Source organism: Parasteatoda tepidariorum, chromosome 2 (genome assembly GCF_982258835.1).
Source record: "Parasteatoda tepidariorum strain Cologne lab strain chromosome 2, Ptep-v5.0, whole genome shotgun sequence".
Classification (NCBI taxonomy): Eukaryota; Metazoa; Arthropoda; class Arachnida; order Araneae; family Theridiidae; genus Parasteatoda; species Parasteatoda tepidariorum.
The window spans coordinates 12,955,509-12,978,488 of record NC_141756.1 but is presented as its reverse complement, the minus strand read 5'-3'; the positions used below and the strand labels follow the sequence as shown (position 1 = coordinate 12,978,488).

The 22,980-nt window shown below is 29.0% G+C and overlaps 1 protein-coding gene across 2 annotated transcripts in view; it reads left to right on the top strand.

Annotated features, from left to right (window-relative positions):
• Positions 1-823: 823 nt before the first annotated feature.
• Positions 824-22,980, top strand: part of Traf4 (TNF receptor associated factor 4) — a 226,097-nt gene continuing 203,940 nt past the window's right edge. Inside the window, exon 1 of one of the 2 annotated variants that reach the window (XM_016060058.4) lies at positions 824-1,195. In XM_016060058.4, coding sequence (XP_015915544.2) covers positions 1,056-1,195 — 140 coding nt within the window. In that variant the 5' untranslated portion in view covers positions 824-1,055. The remainder of the gene's footprint in view (positions 1,196-22,980) is intronic. The other variant, XM_071177166.2, reaches the window with a different exon arrangement.

Here is a 22,980-nt window from a genome sequence, read left to right as displayed (position 1 = left end):
TACTTTACTTCATTTCACTTTACTTACGTTTTTAACAATAATTTCTCGCAAAATTAATGCACATCACAGAGATGTCCAAGTCAGAGACTGAACTATATCGCTTGAGTGGAATGCATCCATCAATTGTCGTTTGTTCCATTCCTATTGGAGGATTCATATTCCCATCGCAATTGAAACGCATTTCCATTGGTTTTTACCTGTAATTGATTGATCATTGATGGATTTCCAGAGGATAGGTAAGTGAAGTGACGTCAGCTTAGACCATTTTTTATTCCATTTTTATTCGTTATATATTTATTTTTAGAGGAAAGTGGGATAAAAAATATTGAAAATAATTTCAAGTAATTATGAGCCGTGAACTAAAATGGAACTATTAATTTTACTAGTTTACATAGCATCTTTCCTTATCTTCCCTCTTTCTTTCTTAAATATAATTTGATTTTTTTTAAATTTATTCTTAACAGACTTAACTGAAATAAAGAAGTAACAGTTTAATGCTAGTTCATTTTAAGCAAAATTTGTTAAAGTAAATTTAACTTTCCGTAACATTTTCAATAGTTTCACATAGAAAGTCATAAACTGAAAACGATTCTAAATTGCTCATACAAATCGCGAATATTGTTAAGTAAATAGAAACTTCTTAACGTAAAGAAGTCAATTCTCGACAAGAAAAAGAAGGAAAAAAACTTCTTTAAAAAAGAGATGTTCTATTCGCAAAGTGCACTTGACACAGCATAAACTCTTCAACTCCGTTCTATTTCTTCCAAAAACGTTTTCCACTTAAATGTCATTCGATATGAAAAAGAAGCAGAAAAAAAGAACAACTCCCAGAAAACTTCTCCCGGATTCTTACGCGTAGATTAATCTCACATTTGTCGTCAACTCTTTTTTTTTTATCCCGTTTTTCTCCTGGATTAGAGGAATGCGCAGAGTGAGTATTCGAAATCGATGAAGGGCAGTCCCCCACACCTTTTTCCTTCGATGTAAACTTCTCCTTGAAACATCGTTCACATTTGCACGTGAGTGCGGTGCAGGATAAGAAGAGGGTGCCGGACATGCCCGGATACGGCTGTCGATTCCGTGTCGATCGGGGGGATCTGTTCTGTCCCATTTGCCGAATGCCGATGCGTGATCCTGTCAAGATTTCCACCTGTTACCACTCCTTCTGTGATTCGTGTCTACAGGAGTACCTCAAGTGAGTACTCGTTTTTATCAGTTTTGATTGAAAAACGGGATTATGTTGATATTGGAATCAGTTCGATATTAAATGTTGATCAAAATCTCTTTTTAATGTCTACTCTACATCTTCTCACATAAAATTTCTCTTCTGTGCGAAATTTTTCTCTGGTGTTTTTTTTTACTCACATTGAAGACTTCGATGTTTACACTTTTCTTTAGAAAGAACAAAAACGTAAAAGCTCTTCTTCTATGCTTCATAAACCACACCGAATTCTCACATTAAAAGTTTTCTTCGGTGCTTAAAAGAAAAACATCGAAGTTTTTATTCGTTGTTTATACTTTTTCTTTAATAGTCATATTGATGTTTTCGCTCTGTATTTATACTTTCTGCAATTATTAAAAAGTTTTCTTGGATGCTTATACTTTCCCTTCAGAGAAATCATGTTGAAGTTTTTCTTCTCCGCTTAATACACTGATTACTCACACATTAAAACTTTTATGCTTTTCAAGAAAACAAATTGATGTTTTTGTTTAATATTTATATTTTTTCTTTAATAGTCATCATGGTATTTTCCCCCGGTACTTCTAATTTTTTAATTATAACGGTGAAATTTTTCTTGAAAGCCTATACTTTTCCTTTTTAGAAAAATCACATTGAAATTTTTCTTCTGTGCTTCATAACTCACACTGAATACTCAAATTAAAAGTTTTCCTCAGTGCTTATGCTTTTAAAAAATTAAATTAACGGTTTTGTTCGTAGTTTACACTTTTTCCTTATATTGATATCATATTGATATTTTCCCTCTGTACTTATACATTTTTAATTATTACGGTAAAAGTTTTTTGGATGTTTATCTTTCCCTTTAGAGAAATCGTGTTGAAGTTTTTCTTCTGTGCTTAATAACTTACAATGATTGCTCACATTTAAACTTTTATTGTGTGCTTATATGCTTTTCGAAAAAAAAATTGATGCTTTTGTTTCATATTCATAATTTTTCTTTAATTGTCATAATGTTATTTTCCCTCGGTGCTTATGCTTTTCTAATTATAACGGTGAAATTTTTCTTAAAAGCCTATATTTTTTCTTTTTAGAAAAATCACACTAAAGTTTTTCTTCTATGTTTCATAACTCACACCAAATATTTAAATTAAAAGTTTTCCTCGGGGCTAATGCTTTTAAAAAAATTAAACTGACGGTTTTGTTTGCTGTTCATATTTTTTTCTTTAATAGTCATATTGATATTTTACCTCTGTACTTATACGTCTGCACTCAGTACTGTACATTGTACTTATACTTTATAAGAGTGTAAGTACTTTGTACTTATACTCTGTACTGTACATTTTTAATTATCACGGTAAAAGTTTTTTTTGGATGCTTATATTTTCCCTTTAGAGAAATCATGTTACAGTTTTTCTTCTGCGCTTGATAACTTACACTGATTATTCACATTAAAAGTTCTTGCTTTTCAAGAAATAAATTAACTTGATGCATAGGTTCATTATTTATACTTTTTCTTTAATTGTCATATTGATATTTTCCCTCTGTACTTATGCTTTTTTAATTATCATGGAAATTACTCTTCAATGAAATTATTTTTAATTATCATGGATTGAAATTTTTCTTTGGAGCTTATACTATCCCTTTAGAAAAATCATGTTTACGATTCTCTTCTGTGTTAATTCCTTCATAATAAAACTTTTTTTTCTCAGCTTATACTTTTCTAAATTTTTTTAAAGAAATTGAAACTGGAAATTTCTCAATAAAAATTCGTATATTTTCGGTTAATGAAGAATTAGGTAGTTAAATTCACTTGCGTCGGGGAAATATACTTCTTACTTTTATTCAACGTTGTTTAATTTCCTTTAAAATTTATTTAATTAAAAACATTCCAATCCAAACTTCGAAAAGAGAACACAACGGTTCCATGGTATTTGCAATGATTATGTATTAATATTGTTCCTAGATGAAAAGTAAGTTCTAAAATGTAAACTAAAATAATCTTATGAAATTATTTATTTAAAGTTCAGTTTAAGAGAAAACCATTTCGACATAATAAAAAAATATTCAAAATATTCATAAACTAAGAAATAAAGAAATTAGAGAATAGAAATTTCATAAATTCAGCGTGATAAACTGTGGGGAAGGTATTTGGGATAATTTAAGTTTGCACACAACATGTTTTTTTTTTCGCTTTTTTTCAGATTTATAAGAATGGTATTTTTAATTTTAAGAATTTATCAATGCAGTTTTTAACCACCTTTTTTTTAGTATGCAATGCAATAAAAAGTAATTCAATAAAATTCGCTTTACCTCATTCAAACATATATTTATTAAATCAAAGAAAGTAATGGGGGGGGATTAGAAATAATGATATTTTGATTTTTCTTAAAAATTCTTAACATAAATCAATAAAATTTATTTCATTTTTATTCTTTTTGATTTGTTTACCATTGGAAAGTTGAAGTTAAAGTCTGTAAGTTTAATGAATTTAGTCTTCGTCTAATGCTTGAATAAATGTTGTAATTTTTTCATACAAAATTAATCTTCTACTTGGTTTTCATTTCGCTCTCTGAACTATTATTACATTTTCTTTTTTTGTTATTTGTGACATCATACCGCTTTAATAATGACGTCATTTGACTCTGAACCGCTTTCTCGTGACTTGGAATTTCAATCTGTTTCGTGACTAATAACACTAAACTGCTAATCACTTTCAAACGATATTATTTTTTTTGAACGATTTTAACTAAGTAGCTCGTTATTCTTGCAAAAGAGCAAAACCTAACAAAAAAACCGTTATTCTGTGTTCAGTAATAGACACTGCTTCGTTAAGAAGTATTCAGGCAATAAGATAACAAGAAAAATAGAAGCATATTCATTAGCTTTTAATGGAATGGTAAAACAGAAGAATATATATACAAAAGATTAAATTCTAATTTACAGGGAAATGAGCCACACAAAGGTAGTTTCGGTTCATTTACTTTAATATCTCAACCCAGTTTTTTCCGTTGCGTTAAGGATGGTTCTTTTTAAGTTAAGAATGTCTGTTTTAATCACTGCATCATTTCTTTTTATAATTTGACTTAGTTTATTATATGATAGCTGTACATCAAATCTTAATTTTCATCTTAATGCGTTTTCGTGAATAAATGTCACGAATTATATAACACATTAGCATTTTATGCTGTTTGTGCATATTTAGGAATTAAATTTCGTTACAATATAAAGCAAATGAAAAAAGCTTCAGTAATTATTTTCCGTACCTTTAACTTACTTTTCTCAGTTTTAAATTTTTGGTTAAAATTTCGATTATTTCTCGATCAGTTAGAGAGAAAATAATTTCTCGACTAGGATATGAGCTTAAAGGGTTAATATATAGTGATTAAATATATTTTCACAGTTTTCTCCTTCAGTAAAAATTCAAAAGCATAACAAAAAGTTATTCTTAAGCAGCGCCGGCGCTAAAGAATTCAAATTATTAACCAGTAAATTAAGCAAATATGCAAAGTATTCGCTAATTTATGAAAGTCTTCGCCAAATGCAAATCTTAAAAATTTTTTATGTTTAAGTTTCTAGCATAGATTTATTTAACGGGGTAAAATTTGTATTTTACGGTAGTTTTTTTTCAGGCTGTTTTGGACCCAATTCTAATTGGTTATGTGGCGCATCTGCCGAAAATTACTGTAATCGAATAAAAAATACTGATTCGTTTCGACAAATTCATATAAATTATATGAAATATTATGATGGCTTATAATTATATTATAATTGATATATATTATAATTGATGTTCAATAAAAATTCAATAGATTTCTTATTGTAATTGTAAACAAACCGTGTAAACTTTAAGATATATATTATCATAAGTAACTCAAAAAAAATTAAATGAGCCAGGATTAAAAATCTAGTTACGTGATATATTAGTGAATCAAAATGAAATACAATTAGAAACAGGTAAATATTTATTTTTAACAAAACAAAAGGAAATACTTAAAAGTGAATATAAATCTTGGCGATTTTGAGATAAGTTTAGGGAATACTTATTCATCCAATTTCTTGCCTTTATTTACTTGGTTTTATTCATTTTATACCACACAAGCACTCAAAATTGTTAAATAATTATTAAATGTTGTTCAAAGTTCATATTTTAAATAAATATTTATTTAATAAAGGCATTTTTCAATGAAAAGTATTATATTTGATATATAGTTAGAACTGAAAAATTTAAGTAATCCTGAAAATTTATTTGCTTATTTATTTTTAAAGAAACAGGCAAAAACAAGCATTCAGAAACATATTCTAACAGCTAAAGGTCGTTCATATACTGCATATATAAGTAAATAAATTTGAAAAATTATAAATAAATGAGTATTTTCCTCACATAAGCGAGCTCCATTTCCTGACTGCCAGTCCTTCTGCAATTTATTATCCATTTCTTCTTTCTTTCAATATCTATTGAAATCTTAACATTACAAAGCCTTTTTTTTTAAACTGTTCGTCCAATTCATCGCTGCACAATTACCCATATCAATAATTTTAAGTATCTAAATGGCCTTCAGACTCTCACGTTAATGCTAACACAACGTAACTAGCGAACTTTTTTGCTCCATAATGGCGGGTAGTTCAGCTCCCACTACAGAGGATCCTTACGCAATGGGATAACTGCAAGTGACGTAGATTGGGTATCTCGATCTTGATTGGTCGTTGAAACGTGACACTTATTTACGTTAGCAACTGTTCTTTCCATTCTATTTCGAGTAAGCCAAGCCTGTCAAGTATCAGTTCTCTTAAGTGATACATTCTAATTTCTTTCACAAAGATTTCATTCATTTCACTGAATATTTCTAACTTAACACAAAGATAGGCACAAAGCCATGTAGAACATAAACAAACTAACTATGCATCGAAATTTCCAGGTACGCAAAACAAAAATATATCACGTTTGTAATGAAAAACATTAACAGATAATGAATCTAAGTAAAAGACGTAGGCGAGAAAGAATTGTATTTCAACAAATTCGATGCGTGATACGGCGCTGTATTTAATTCACTTTACGTTAATTAACATTATGTTATTTTACGCAAATAACTTTACGTTAATAAATATTACGTTAATTAACATTTTAATTTAGGTTAATTAATCAACTTTACGTTAATTAGCATTCTAACTCATGTGGAGAAACTTAACTCAACTTTAGCACACAATTTTGCTTATAAACGACCAGCTAGCCCTGACGTCATAGGTTATGTGTTTGGGTATCCGTCATCTTCTTCTACGTAAATGCAAGTACCCAGTTAAAAAATACATAAAACTTAGGGTTTAACAATTTTAACTGTGCACTTATCTCCTATTATCAATTATGCGAGACAATGAATTTCACTTGTTAGGTTTTCTTCTTTTTTCGACGAAATGGTACTGTTATAAATTTCTTTAAGTTAAAAAAAATAAACAAATCTAAAATAGAAAGCAATATATTTTAGAGCAAGAAATAAGCTTTAAAAAAATATTTTGGCTTATTTTTTTCTAACTGTATCGGTATTGTGCATAATTTTAACTTTCATGAAAATATCAGTGCGTAATTTTAAACGTTTTGAAATTGAAATGCTTTATCGACGAATAAGAATATGTCTGTTTAAAACTACTTCTGATGGTTAAATATAGCTAATTTTTGATAACTTTTGTTAGCCTGTAAATTTGTTTCTAGCACATGTTTTTACTTCAGAATTTAAACTATGATCTTAGCGAACTTTAATTAAGTATTTCAATTTTTTTCTAAAGATTAGTCGCTTTCAGCTGAGTGCTTGCACTTCTAGAAGAAGAAGAAGATCACAAATACCCACACATGTGACCTATGACGCCAGAACCAGTTAATCGCCTGTAAGCAAAACATCGTGTTAAAGTTAGGCTAAGTTTCTTTTCATAAGCCAGAATGCTAATTAACGTGAAGTGAATTAAATACAAAGCCGTAACGAACATCAAATTTGATGAAATATAATATTTTCTCATCTACGTCTCTTACTTAACTTAGATTTATTATTTGTTTATATCTTTTATTGTAACCGTGATATATTTTTAGTTTATTTATGCTTTACACTTCTTCGTACCTGCCTTTGGGTTAAGTAAGAAATATGTAGTGAAGGAATTGAAATCTTTGTGAAAGAATATAGAATGAGTCACTTAACCGAGTTGATAATTGACGGGTTTGGCTTACTCGAAATAGAATGGAGAGAACAGTTGCTTATGTAAACCAATGCCACTTTTCAACAACCAATCCGGATCAAGGTACCCACACTACGTCACTTGTGGGTATCCCATTTATTTCCAACATTGTGTTAGTATGCTGTTTCCGTAACAGCGCGACGTTGAAGCAATGAATGAACACTTTCTTATAATACTGCTTGTGAACAACTCAGCGTTGAATGAACAATGGAATTTCGTAATGCGTCCGAATTACACGACGCCTTAACCTTTTGCGGCGCCTGATAGCACCTGCTATTCTTGATCATCAGTTGTACCAGCTGTAAGAAAAAGGTTACAGTTGCAATTCCTTGCAAACCATCCCATAAAAATTTGCAAACTGTAGAAAAAAACACAATCCAAAATCGGTGAGCCCGTTCCCGAGTTATTGTGTACTATAATCATAAAACACTTTTGAAAAATTGTAGACTATTATTATAAAAACAACATGGGATATTGTGTTTAAGATGGTGGAAAATGTGAAAAAGCCTGATTTTGAGATAAACGCATTTGAATACTTAAAACCACTAGTCTATACCCTTGCATCAAAACTGTTATATCTTTGTAAATAAATGGAGTGCAAATGAAAAGTATTTTTAGAAAGCTGAGATTGCAGGAATTCTAAATTTATAATAAACCAATTTCGTAAATTTTATCCAAAGTCATGTTTTTTCACTAGACAAAGATACCTTAAAGCACTAATGTGCAATACCTCGTATAAAATAAAACCAGCTGCTAGTTGTAATTTAACTTTATTTAAACAGAAAAAGACATAAATCACATGATCTTTGATAAGTTCTATCGTAAGGAAGGGGTTGAGAGAAAACCCTTAGTTTTCCCCATTATCGTTCTCATGAGATATTATCACGACAGGCAGATGGAATATTAGTTCTGATGCTCTGAAAGAGAATATTTAATGTGTAAAAGTGATCATTGCATTTATGGGTGGATTAATGGATAGATTTGCGCCGTTTTCAAGCCATTTTATTGGTAAGGCAGTTATCAGGATATGTGATAACCATTATTAAATGTTCTTTTTTTTCCTTCCTTTTGTACTTTGACTAAAAATAATTTTCTTTCAGTATTTAATGGTATCTTTCAAGATTTATGTTTTCAATTTCGGAGTATATATTTGTTTTTTTTTTTTTTTTACTGATGCATTGAATCATTTTTTTCTTCCTTCAGCTTTAGTGATTGGTTTATGATAACTAAGGTCTGGATTTTTGTGTTTTGGGAATCTTTAACTCTTCTTCTAGAGCAGTTTTTAAATTTTAAGAGTATTTTTTGTGAACTAAAAATATTGTTTTTCATTTAAGGATGTTTTTGAAGTTTGGGAAACTTTTTTTAATTTTAGGACATTTTTTGAAATCTTCACATCTACTAGCTCATTTTAACAACTTGCAGACATTTTCACATAATTTTGCATAACGCTGATGAGCTACAGAAAGTAAATAATTCTACAATTTGACAGTTATTTAACAAATCGTTAAATTTTTTATAGCCAAATGGTACACAAAACGATGATAACTGATGTACTTGTATTACTTTTTAACTTTAATTGATAAAATCAATGGGGATTTCCATCATCAATTGTCAGAAAGGGGAAAAACCGAAGTGTGGAGAGATCTTCGACAGAACACCATTCCAGACTTGGCCGCGCCGCGAAGCGGTGGCTCAGTTTCGACTATTTACCGGACATGACTGCCTAGCCGCGCACCTGTTTCGTTTAGGGCTGGCACCTGATCCCTATTGTTCTCTGTGCATGAGCCAAGCTGTTTCGGATGGCAGCCGCATCCTGTGCTGCAGGGCCCTCCGCGGGTCGTCGTCTAACGAGCGATATTGGGAAGCAAGAGTGCTCCTGAGGAAATGACTTTTTACTTTCTTGTTTTGTTCCTGTGTTTTTGCTTTTTAACATGTCAATTCAGCTCTGCCATTTGAAATAAATAACTTTAATGGACTTAATCAAAATTTATTCCAATTACATTTCAATTTTTTTTTATCATGGTTTTAATACAATTATACGTTATTCGAAATTTTGTGGAAAAAATGATGTTTCGTCTTGAAATTCTTTCATAATCACAAGGAAATTGTTTTTATTTTAAAGTCGCTTTTTTTTCTGTTTTTATAGGCATATTCTGAGATTTATTAAGTCATCAAAATTCGGACTTCAGTTGCTAAAGAATATTCGAAGATCAAAATTAATATGGAAACTGTTTCATGTAACTAAAAGTAACTGAAAGAGACCAACTGGAAAATATAACTCGCAGCCATCCCCGGGCAAACATCTACATGTTTTTTGTTTTTTTTTCAATTTGCAGCGGTTGAAGTTGGTGCGACAGATCACGATAAGGAAATATCCCCCAACTCATAGCAGTCAGAAAATAGTCGAAATAACAATTCAAAATTTCGACTATTTTGTGATTAGCTGGAACATTCAGACCTCTTTTGAAATTTCATGCCTGATCAAAATGCGATTTTCGTTTTCTGATTCCCACAAACATAATTTACCGCTATTTTTTTATCGCCAAATAGAATTTATCATTAAACATAACTTAGACCACTTTCCCACTAGCTAGAATGTTTAAACTTGAACTGGCGCTTGGAACTGTATGACAGTTAAAATTTCTGTCGTTTCTTGACCGCTATAATATGAATTCATATCGCTATATTATACCCAAAGATAATTAATTTAACATGAATCGAAATTTTGACCACTTTCCCACTAGCTGGAAAATTCGAATTTCGATTAGAGCTGCATGAGTGATGTCAGAATAGGTTACAAATATTCTTTCCTAAATGATGATGTTAGCAAAATTTAATAAACAATTTTTCAAATTTCTTAAATTTAATTTTTTTCTAATTAAGCATGAAAAAAAATGTACTTAAATTAAAGTTATGGTAAACAAATAAGTAAACTTTTGCAACAACGCAATTTTAAGAATAAATAAAATTTCCATATTGGTATAATGATTTATAAGTTAGAACATTTAATGTATTGTATCGCCATTCATCTTAAGTAAGTCGTTAACATAGCTTATACTTCATTTAACGCTTCTTCAACTTGCTGATTTATTTTCCCTGATTAAGGCGTCAAAATATATTTCGCACAACTTGATCTTCATTAAGCAGTTTACGAAAATTTAGAAAAGAAACTTAAAAACATTTTTTTAGGAGGTTGACTTCGCTAATTGCTCTTGAACAGTCATTGTTTTTGGTCTTACAGTTCTGATTACTGGTGTCAGTTTTGTTGATTAGGTGGCTTGTTATTGAAATTAATGTTCTCTGAATCAATCGATTAGGAGAGGTTGTTCTTAAAACATAACTCGGACTTTAATTTTAGCGTCAAATGAAGGTTTGAATCAATAAGAATTGATTTCAGCAATGCATACCTTTTCTTAAAATCACTATAATCTTTACACAATTCTGTGAGTGATTAACCACTACTTCATTTCTAACTAGTAAGCCTGTTCGCTGAGCCCTTTGAAGATTACTATGCAATCTTATATTGTTTTCTTCAAGCTCTCTAGAATTAATTAATATTTTTGAACTAGGTAATATTTTTGATGAGCATAATCTTTTAAGACATACAAATACATAAGCATAAAAATTAAAATCTATTTTTTGCATGCTTTAGCAGTCGCGAACAGTTTTATAGACTCTTCAAAACCAGTTGTTTTTACGGTTTAATTTTAGATATACATTATTGTTGTAATATGCATTCAATATATCGTCATTTTGTTTTCGTTTTTGTTGTTGCCATAGGCCACTAAGGCAAGGAGTGAGATTCCTCTTGTTTTCTAGTAGCGCCATCTATGGCCAAAAATCGACTTCTGTCACACCCATACGTCACACTCGTTTATAGAGTGAACCGTATTTTTCTATACTCTGGTTTTTCTCAGTGTATTTATAAATAAAATTAGATGTAAACATATAAATGAATTATAGGTATATTCACGAAAGTGTAGTGATACGGCATTGACCATACATAATACATTTAGTTTGCAAATTTTCTTTTATTACTTATTTATGCAACTCAAAACGTCAGAAACCATGAAACCAGGAATGTATACTTTTTCTGTATGGCAAAAATTGCATTTGGAAAACATTTTTTCTTTTGTATATTCAGAGTTGCTTTCCCTTTTAAAACCCTTTTCTTTAAAGTGAATAAGCAATCCACATAAAAGCAACAAAGATCTATAATTAAAAATTATTTTTTTTTAAAGAAATATTGATAAATATAGTAAAGATAGATAAAAAAAATATTATCATTAAATTTATTCTTCTGCAAGGCCTTTGGATATTCATATTCAATTTCAAGTTAGATTTGTGAGGAAGTTAAAAAAGGATGTATTTAAGCTTTATTAAAAATTCAGTATTTTAAACAGAACTAGAATAGAATTCTATGGAAATGAACTTAAATTTCTAGTGAAAAGTAAAGTTTAAAATAAAATAAAATTCTAAATAACTAAATTAAGAACAAAATAAACGAAATACGAAGTCAATAAGAAGTACAATAAGGAAAACACAAAGTAAATAAAATGGTAAATGAATAAAATGAAAGATAAATAAAATATAAAGTGAATAAAATGCAAAATAAATAAAATAAAACGCAAATAAAATTATAAATAAGAAAATGCAAATTAAATGAAGTGTAAAATGACATAAAAAAGGTATTAAAATGCATGGAAATGAAACACGAGAAATTTGACTGCAATGATTGCATCAATTGCGCTATATTTGATCCACTATAGCAGCGGTTCCCAAATTTATTTGGCCATGGCACTCTAAATGATCGAACTGATTGCGGTGAAACCCACAAGACTTAATGAATAAATTTTATTAACAGATATAAACTAACCGTGATGGTTCAGGGGATAGAGTGTTCGCGTCCATAAAGCGTCCATTGAGGTGAACCGCGTTCAAATCCCAGCGATGGCTAGTTGATACGAATTCTGCATCCGGCTTGCACCGACCACAGTGCTGATGTAAAATATTCTCAGTGATAGACAGATCTTGGATTAGAATCCCCTTGCTGTTAGGCTAACCGTGGGAGTTTTTCGCGGTTTTTCTCTCCATGTAACGCAAATGAGAATTAGTTCTCTCTCTCTCTCGTGTTTCTCAAATTACTAAGACAAGACACTAGCGCGAAGTGGCTTTATTTTAGTGGGATGCACTTTATTTTTCAGAAATAACTGATGCACCAGTTTTATTTGATGAATCACAGTCCTTGAAGATTAAAGTTAATCCAAAGTCTTTAAAGACCGCAGTAAAGATTAAGGTTACTCATGAAAACATGAAGAAAACTACTATTGGAGCCTTTTTATCTTCGCAATAATCGCAACTAAAGAATAATTTATTTTTCTGCTAAGCGAAATTGAGGTTTAAAAAATATTTTCATTTATTTTCAAATTTGATTCTTTTTCAAATGCAGTCTTTTATAACCATCATCCAATCTAGTAAAAATTCATCAATCTTTAAATTCCAGAAACTCATCTTTATGGAACTTTTTCAAAAAACTTCGCTGTTACTGAAATATAGTTAAAAAAAATAACTAAATTTTTTCAGAAAAAGATTTTTTTTGTACTTTCCCTTTTTTTCCAGCAATCACTATTCTTTCTTCTTCTTTTTTTTTCATTTTCTATGCAGACTTGAAATTAATTTATATCATTTTAAACCTCAAACTTACTTCCCGAAAAGTAAAATCTAAATGGAAAGAAATTTAAATTAAGTGCTCAAAAGACATACTTTCATCTCCATTAATAAATCTGACAGTAGAATAATTAAAAAATCGATTTTTTAATCCCTTTCTACTCAGGTGATTACAATTAATTATTTCTAAACAGTAATTATTTTTTACTTTTTCATTTCTGCCTGCGTCGTTAATAAAATTATTTAGTGAATTTTCGAAATATCATTTTATTAGTCATTTAAAAGCATCTAGAAATAATCAAGTTAATCATTTGTCAGGAGTAATTAGCACGTGGAAATTTATGAACTAATTATAGCAAACATGAAAACGGTAAGTAAAGTTCTGAATTTAAAATAATTAAAAATAATGGAATAATTATATGGTTTTTATAATAATTTCTATGGATTCACCTGTCAGTGTTTAGATCTGAGGTTTCCAAATGGTGTTTTCTGGAACCCTAGGGTTCCACGAAAGAGTTAAAGGGATTCCGCGATTTAGTATTTATCATAGCCAATGAGGAATTGTTCAATCTCTGATAATATTTAAGTAAAACTTATAACTCATAGTTTATTTAATCTTTAGGTTACATACATGAAATTATTTCCAGGAAATATCCATGAACTGCAAATGGCTTTTTTTTTTTTTTTTTTTAAAAATATTTATAATAACAGTATATTGATTAAATTATGAAAAGAGTAAGCATATATATACAAAATAGTGCATTAGTATTCCCCATCATGCTTTTCAAATAAAAATAAAATAATTAAAATTTTTTTAATAAAGAAATATATTTCCTTTAATAATCATTCTCAACTTTATAGCAAGTTCTCTTAAGTTTTCATCTCGAAATAAACCATATTTCGGCTTAGTTTAATCATTTTCAGCTTATGTATAATATGTTACTGTGAATGGCAGAAATGAGTGGTTGTGGACTTCCGGTGAATGTTGACAATCACATAGTCGCTTAGGTAAATGTCCGAAATATATACTATGTCAATGGTTTTCGGGTTCAGTGCTACTGCCCAGTATGCTTTTAACCGGTACTCTGAACACTGATGTTTCTCCTAATCTATCCTAAACAGATATTAAAATATCGAGCAAATATAATAATATCAACGAATAATTTAATATCAGATCGAATATAACAAATATTTCGGACATTCACCAAAGCGACTATGTGATTCACAGGTGAAAGTCGATTTCGAACATTCACTTTAACATATGTACACCAGAAACGAATTGACAACTAGACTAGATAAAGCAAAAGGAATTTAACTGTTGCACAAAAAACCTAATTTAAGATTATTTATGATAAACCAATGAAAAATCTTCAGTTCCCTCATTAAATATTTTTAAAATAGTCTTTCATATAAGTTATGATTTTCACTATTACCTTCATAAACTTTATTTATAAAATGGAGGTTTCGCCAAAAAAGGGTTGATATTTTTTAGAGTTTCGTACCCATTCATATACAATTCTGAATAGAATATAGGCTACGATTCTAAATATTCCGTAATCGATGCTTCTTAGCAGTGGTCGGAAGTAGCGCACTATAAATAGTAAAACTACTGTAGTCGCTACTTTTTTAGGTAGTTTGAAGTATCGAGTGCTATTTTCTTAAAAAAGTAGTGTAGCGAGCGGTGCGATACAAAAAATCAGTAGTTCGTAGCGATTCCTGTTAACTACTTTTATAGCTCTAATGCAACTAATTTTTCAAATTCAATGGGTATAACGTAAAATATCCTCAGTGATAGACAGATCATGGGTTAGAGTCCCCCTGCCGTCAGGCTAACCGTGGGATGTTCTCGTGGTCTTCCTCTCTATGCAATGCAAATGCGGGCTAGCTCCATCAGAAAGTCCTCCACGAAAGCAAAATTTCTCCCAATACTCGATCCAGGAATCCCCTTGTCTTCTGGATTGGGTTCAAAAGGACAATGATACGGAGTTGAACATTAGTAGCCGTAAACCCACAAAATTGGGTCGGCTGTTCAACGACGGTTATAAAATAAAATAAAATTCGATGAGTATACAAATCTTCACGGATCTGTTTATGGATGCAATGAAATGACCCTATGACTGCAGTTTAACGTTAACAGAAATTACTTATTTAAAATCACGTATAACTAATATATTAACTTTCACAAGCTAATACAGACTATGGAACTTTCTTGCATCGTTCCATAGTCTGTATTCGAAAGTCTGTATGTAAGAAAACAAAAATGGTCAGTGATCAATAGTATCATTTTTAATGGCGGAGTTATATTATTACATCCATCTTTATTTTGGGGAGTTGAATTTCTAATTACGTATTTTGTTAAATATTATAACGCAAATTCACCATTAAGGGCAACATATAGGAATGAAAAAAATTCAATTGTCAATTGCATTGATACGTACCTTTCAGTTTCGTAAATAACTAAGCAGCGTTAATGAATGGCTTTCAATATCTTTACAATTTTCTCTACCCCGTTCAAAGAGCGGTTATTCATTATTTTTTAACTATTTAAATAAGACATTAATTACAATAATTTGATAAAGGCCGGGATAGCCTGGTTGGTAGGGAACTGGGAACATGTCCAAGAGGTCGTGGGTTCGATCACCGCCGGCCAAAGACTCCCTGTGAAGTAAATGGTGAATGATGCGCGTTAAATCTGTCGAGTCAAAAAGTCCTCCATGTTCCCATAACAAATCATACATCTGGTTGGTCCTTGTCGATTGGTTCAAAATTACAGGGCTACGGAGTTGAACATAAGTAGTCGTAAACCCATGAAATTGGGTCGGCTGTTCAACGACGGTTATAAAAGAAAATAATTTCATGAGTCAGTTTAAATACACCTCGAAATGAATAATTTTATCATTTGTCAGAAGTAATTAAGGCTATAAATTTTTATAGTACATTTAAGAAACAAAATAAATCACGATAAAAATGTGAAAAAAGTTCTTAACTTAAAAAAAAATTAAAAAATAAACTAAATAAGTGATTAATAAAATTTTCTTCAACGTCTTTCGCGGCATTCATTGTCCCATTCACTTAACTCTTCCGATTCCAATATATAATAATTAATCTAAAATACTCTATAAATGATTCTTAAATTAATTATTCTTCTTATCTTAGCTTTAAACTCAATTAGTTTCTTGTTTCAAAAGTAGGAATAAAATTTGTATTAGCTGACTTTTGACTCGAATAAATACTTGAAGGATTCAATCAAATACAAAGTTAAATATTTTATAAAGGAAAGAAGGTTTATTCGGAAAGGAACTGATTGTTGCTTAGAATGTCTGCTACCTTCTTCATGCATTCTTAATTCTTTCATTTGGTGTTGGTTACACTTTTATTCCGTGACGTCATAAAAACTGCAGATAGAGTGATTTAATTAATATTCAATTAGCATTATTTGATAAAACAAAAATATGAGTGAATGTTACTCACAATTAACTTTTGATATACATTTATTTAAAACCGATGATTATAACCTGATCATAAATTTTATCATCTACTTCTATTTCGTGACTACAGATTGATTGATTTTATAAATTTTTTAATTAACATTATTTGTTAAAGCACTGCCATGAGTTTATGTCGCACGCAATCAACTTTAAATATAAATTTATTGATAAATATAAACCAATCATAAATTTCATGACCTACTTTTATTTCGTGATTTCATAAAAACGACAGGCTGATTTATTTAATTAATTTTTTATTAATATTATTTGATAAAACATAGCTATAAGTTTAAATCGTACGCAATTGACTTTTCACATTGATTTATTAAAAATAGATCATTATAAACAAATCATAACTTTCATCATTTTATTGTATTTTGGGACGTTTTAAAAACTGCAGATTGAGTGTCATAATTAACTTTTAACTAACAAAGTTTGATAAAACCAAGAGTTGAGTTTATGCTGCACATAATTTCATTTTGCTATAAAGTTATTGTAAATAGATTTGTTTACAAACTTATCATAAATTTCATCATCTAAGCTAATATCTAGAACTCGCAGAAAAAGAAATTTCTCCAAATTTTCCTATTGAAATATTTTGAAGGAAGAACAAACCGAAAATAATAGTTAAGTTAAAATATTGGTTTTTACATAAATTTATGATCTAAAATCTATTGAAAATGTGAAGGAATAACGCAATTTAGTTCAATTGATAGAAAATTAAATTATTCATTTCAACCTAAATTTACCAATTGAAACAGTTTGAGAAGTGGGAAAGAATAACAATCCAAAATTAATGACCAAATTAAATTAATGTTTTTTTTTAAAAATTTACCTTATGAGAAATTGTTATAGCAGACATGTAAGACACCAAAATCAATGGAAAAATTGATTAACTAGTTTTCTCTAATGAAATGATTAAGGTAGGAGATATGTAGGAATAACAGAGACGAAACCAATGGAAAAACTAAATAATTAGTTTTCCTTTAATAAAATTATTAAGATAGGAGATATGTAAGAATAACATACAAAAATTAATGGAAGAGCTGAATAATTAGATTTTTTCTAGTGAAATAATTAAGATAGGAGATATGTGGGAATAACACACCCAAAATCAAAGGAAAAACTAAATAGTTAGTTTTTTTTAAATGAAATGACTAAAATAAGAGATATGTAGGAATAACACACAAAATTAATGGAAGAACTAAATAATTAGTTTTCTTCAAATGAAATGATTAAGATAGGAGATATGTAGGAATAACACACTCAAAATAAATGGAAAAACTAAATAGTTAGCTTTTCTGTAGTGAAACGATTAGGATATGAGATTTGTAGGAACAGCAAACAGAAATTTATGGAGAAATTAAATTACAGGTTTTTTACTAAATGTAACCTTTCAAAAGATTTATAAAAGATTTATATGAAGCAATAAAAAAAAGTCAGATTAAAAATTATATATATATTTTTTTAGTAAAACGATTAGGAGAAGATGCGTAAAAATAGCAAACCAAAATTTATGAAGAAATAAAATTATTGGTATCTTCCTCAATTGGTCACCTAAAAAAACAGTTTTTGAAGATATGATGCAATAACACACTAAATTCAGTGTAAATATATAATATAATATAATATAATATAATATAATATAATATAATATAATATAATATAATATAATATAATATAATATAATATAATATAATATAATATAATATAATATAATATAATATAATATAATATAATATAATATAATATAATATAATATAAAAATTGAATTTTGAAAAAGTCGCATTTTTGAAATTCAATTTTTCAGGAACTATTTGACCGATTTCGCACAAGTTTCGTATTCAAAATTTCAATCTTTAAAATAATGTAAAAATTTTCAAACCTTAAAATTCAAACTTTTTTCGACAATTATTAAATATTTACTAAAAAGGATTTTTTGCCTGGGGTTATCTTCTGATAAACGAGTTTTATAATTGTAAGCGAAAACTTTTCAATTCGTTTAAAAAGTTCTCGAGATATGAGAAAATACACAAAAACTAAAATGAACATTAAGGAGTCCAAACTTTGGACCGCTTTTCTGACCAAACTATTGGTTTCCATATTTTCCAAATTGCGGCTACTCCCTATATTTTGGACATTAAAAAAACCGAATCCTTAGAAAAATGGTACGTTTATTTGGAAAAAGTACGTTTTTGTATCTGATTTCGTAACTTAAAATATCGTCTGCACTAATTAATGAGCATATTTGAGTTCACCCCCTTGAGCCATTAAGATATAGTCCTAAAACGTGAAGATCCGAGCATTAGATCAAAAATTATTCAGGGTGGTCCGTTTTTTTTTTGTTTTGCGCTCTGTATGTTAGATTAAGCTGAATGTATTGAGCAAATGATCTATCTCTGTTTGACTACGTTGAGATCGCAGACAAATTTGGATCTATAAAAATAGTAGATTTACTCTGTAAATTCGGATGCTGGAGTACCGGCTAATGTAATCTAAACCTGATGCAAAACCTGATGCAAGCCCTGGATATATATAAATTTAATAAAGATATATGTTACCATGACTGATAGAAATCAAGAGAATATCGACTTCCACCAGTGAATGTCACCAATCACATAGTCGCTATGTGAATGTCCGAAATATTTGTTATATCTGATTTGATATTAATTTATTCGTTGATATTATTATATTTATTCGATATTTTAACATCTTCTGAGGATAGATTAGGAGAAACATCAGTGTTCGGAGTACCGGTTAAATGCATACTAGATAGTGGCATTAAACCTTAAAAAAACATTGAAGTAAGCCATACCGGGCAGTGGCACTTAACTAGACCTAGTATATGTTTCGGACATTTACCTAAGCGACTATATGATTGTCAACATTCACCGGCGGATGTCAAAAACCACCGATCATTCACAGTATCTCATTTACCTAATAGAAATACACATTCGAATTCCTTATTAATCACTGCTAGCAAAAATCCCTTAAATGAAAAGTATAAATTGCATAAAAATAAATTTATTTCTCCAAATGGCATAGCAATAATACATTTTCCGACGCACAAGCATAAAACAAATTGTAATACATTATAATAAAAATGTGTAAGAAATATAATGAAACAACAATTGGAATTCAGTTTTGTAAGAAAAATATTTCTTATTGTTTTCCCGGTGACTTTCCTGGTTGCTATCACAGAAAAGGGAAACTAAATTTCCGATAAGACTTTTGGGAGTGCTTACTTCTCGCCTAGGCTTTACATTTTTAGTTTCCTTGCATTTATTATCGTAAATCGAATTCTCAGAGTGTGTTGTTTTGGATGTTTTCATTGGAAGGAAAGCGGGAATCTGTTCTCCGATGAAAACAATCGCCAAATGGCGTTTCTATTCCTATAAATTGAATAAGTTTCTGTTTCCCGCAGATGTAATGTAACGGAAAAATCACATATTGGAAATGTACATTATCGTTATTTATCAAAGATGTCACTTGGGGAATTTTCAGTCTCCATGGAACACAAGTAATTATTTACAAATCTTTATAAAATTAGATTTTTAGAAAATTGCTTAGATATACACGAAGGCTTATACAAAAAATAAAGCAAATATAAAAAGAATAGTTCTTTTATGTAACAACACCCAAATGTGTTCTTTTTCAAACAATACATAAATTATGCATTTTAGTTTGCTTAAAACTGCTGTTCCTTAATATTTAAGTACGAAACAGCCTGTCATTCTGACAATCTTTAAGAAATTTCTTAAATTCGTGTTCACATTTTGTAAAACAGAGAGCACTGCTAAAAATTATTGTAATCTAAAAAAAAATATATTTTTTCAGCTCTATCCATATAATATTCAAGAATACTAATTACGTTTCATTTCAAAACAATTTTTTTTTAACCAAACGAGTTTTTAACGGACGTTTTGTTTTTGAATGCCAAAGATATTCTTTGAAATAGAATAATGCTTTGAAGACAATTTTTGATTAATAAATTATTCTACATCAATAAATTGTGAAAAATGCAAACAGTAAAAAAATATTTGCATTGGAAATTTTAGCATATTTCTTGAGGAACTTTTTTTAGGGAGTCGCATTTGTCCATTTTTTGGCTAACAAATTATTTTACATCAATAAATTATGCTATCTGTAAAAGGATATTTGCTTTAGAAATTTTAACTTATTTCTTAAAAAACCTTTTTTCGGGAGCAGCAACCGCAACAAATAAGTAGTTATGGCCTATTAATAATATTGTATTAATATTTTTCACCAAAAATTGTAAAAAATTAGTCTTCCAATTTTATACAAATTGCTGTAAAATAGTTCATCATTTTCATGAAATTAGTCTTCCAATTTGATACCAACTGCACAATATTGCTGCAAAATAATTTAGTTTTTCCAAGAAATTAGTCTTCCAATTTTATACAAACTGCACAATATTGCTACAAAATAATGAACTATTTTCAAGAAATTAGCCTTCCAATTTTATACAAACTGCTGCAAAGTAATTAATTTAAGCATTGTTCATGAATTATTAAGAAAAAAATAAGTTTTACAGAGGGGAAAACAAAACAGGTTTTTTAGCTAACGATTCTACCCACATTCCGCAATTTAGGAAAATAATATTTTTCAAATTAAAGTAGATGTTTCTTTCTTTTTTTTTTTAAACTGACATTATAATTTTGAAAGTCAAAGCTATATTTTGGAATGAAACAATTCTCTGAAGACATCCTTATTACTAATTATTTTGCATCAGTATATTGAAAGTTAAACTAGTTTTAACGCATTTCTTTTTATTCAGGTAACAAAACCGTGTAACTTTTAATTAATTATAATGCCAACTTTTAATTAATTTTTTTCACCTGAAATTATTAAAATTTGATTTAAATTGTGTATAACTTCCACAATGTTGCTACAAATTAATTTATATTACATACTAAGGATCTTTATATGTTTTTATGCATTATTTATCTTTATTTTCTTAGTTTAATTTTTTATTATTATTTAAAGCAACGCTTTTAAGAGAGGAAGAAAAAACAGATTTGATTTTTTTATGGATTTAGGATCTACAAATAATTAAGGAATCGTTTTGTAATTCAAAATTTTACATTTCCATCTATTCAATCAGGTATAACGCATCTTGTATTTATTTTTAACGAAATTAAACAATAATTAATAAATTATGTAAAATTTTGAAAAGTAATTTACCCCGTGTTTTTTTCCCCTTTTTAATTTACTCTTTTTGAAAAAATGTGTGATGGAGTATGTCATTACTTAAAAATAAATCTTCGACGCTTTTGTACATACAAGCAAATAATAATATGTATATGTTTGGTACACAATTACGTAAATAAAGAAGTTAAGTATTATTTTATGGCCTCGAAAGTAAGTTAAACCTAACATTTAATTGACCTTGATTCGCGATTTAATTAAAAACGATGTAAGAATGGCTTCGCTTTTTTAATACAACAAGCGAATAAAAATATATGTATTATGTCTACATTGAAGGATTTGTAATTTATCATGCTTCATGAGAAAATATCCATTGTTTCTACATAAAAAGTTCTTGAAACTGATGCAACAAAAGCGTTTTTCAGCTCACAAAGCTTCAATGTAACAATGTTTTTTTTAATTTGCCCCATTTTGTTTTCAATCAATTTCCTAATAAACTTTCTCAATTGAAATAGTTGATAAAATAAAAAAAAGATTCGCAAGCTTATTGGATAAAAAAAAAACATTCTGAACTTCATTTTAAACATGAGCTGTGTTTAATTGATCGTTGTCGCTCTTAACAAAGGTTAATGGCTCGAATAAGAACTTTTTTATGTGCCAATGCTAGCCAATTATCAGTTATTGGCGCCCTTTTTTTGTGAGTGGTTAAGAAACAATAGAGAGAAGGGAATCACCGTGTAAATGCTTTTTTATTTCTTTCTAACAGTTCCTTTTTTTCTTTCAATTTCTCTTTCTAACATTTCAGCGGTCTTGTAACGAAAAAATTTTCTCGCTGTTTCAATTTTTATTTTCCTTTTTATTGAAAGTGATTATCTTAGGAAAGAATCTTTTTGTTCTCAATTTAATCTCAATAGTGATTGACAACGGGCTATTACTCATTTTTTTTTCTTTGATCTTCGAGTTAATTCAGTGTGAGTATTTTCAAAATTTCTTTTCAAGACTCTTTCTAAATTGAAAAGCATACTACTCAAATTTCAAAGATTAAACTCAAAATGTCAGATCTATTACTTTCCAATGGACGTTAAGAACTTTCTCTTAAAACATTAGATACATATTTTGATAAAATAATCTCGGAAATAATTAAAAGAGACTCTGTTGAAAATTCTTACAAAGTTGAGTGGTTGTTAATTTTTTTTTTTTTTTTTTTTTTTTTTTTTTTTATACAGGAAAATAAAAATAGTTTTAATTCAACATAAC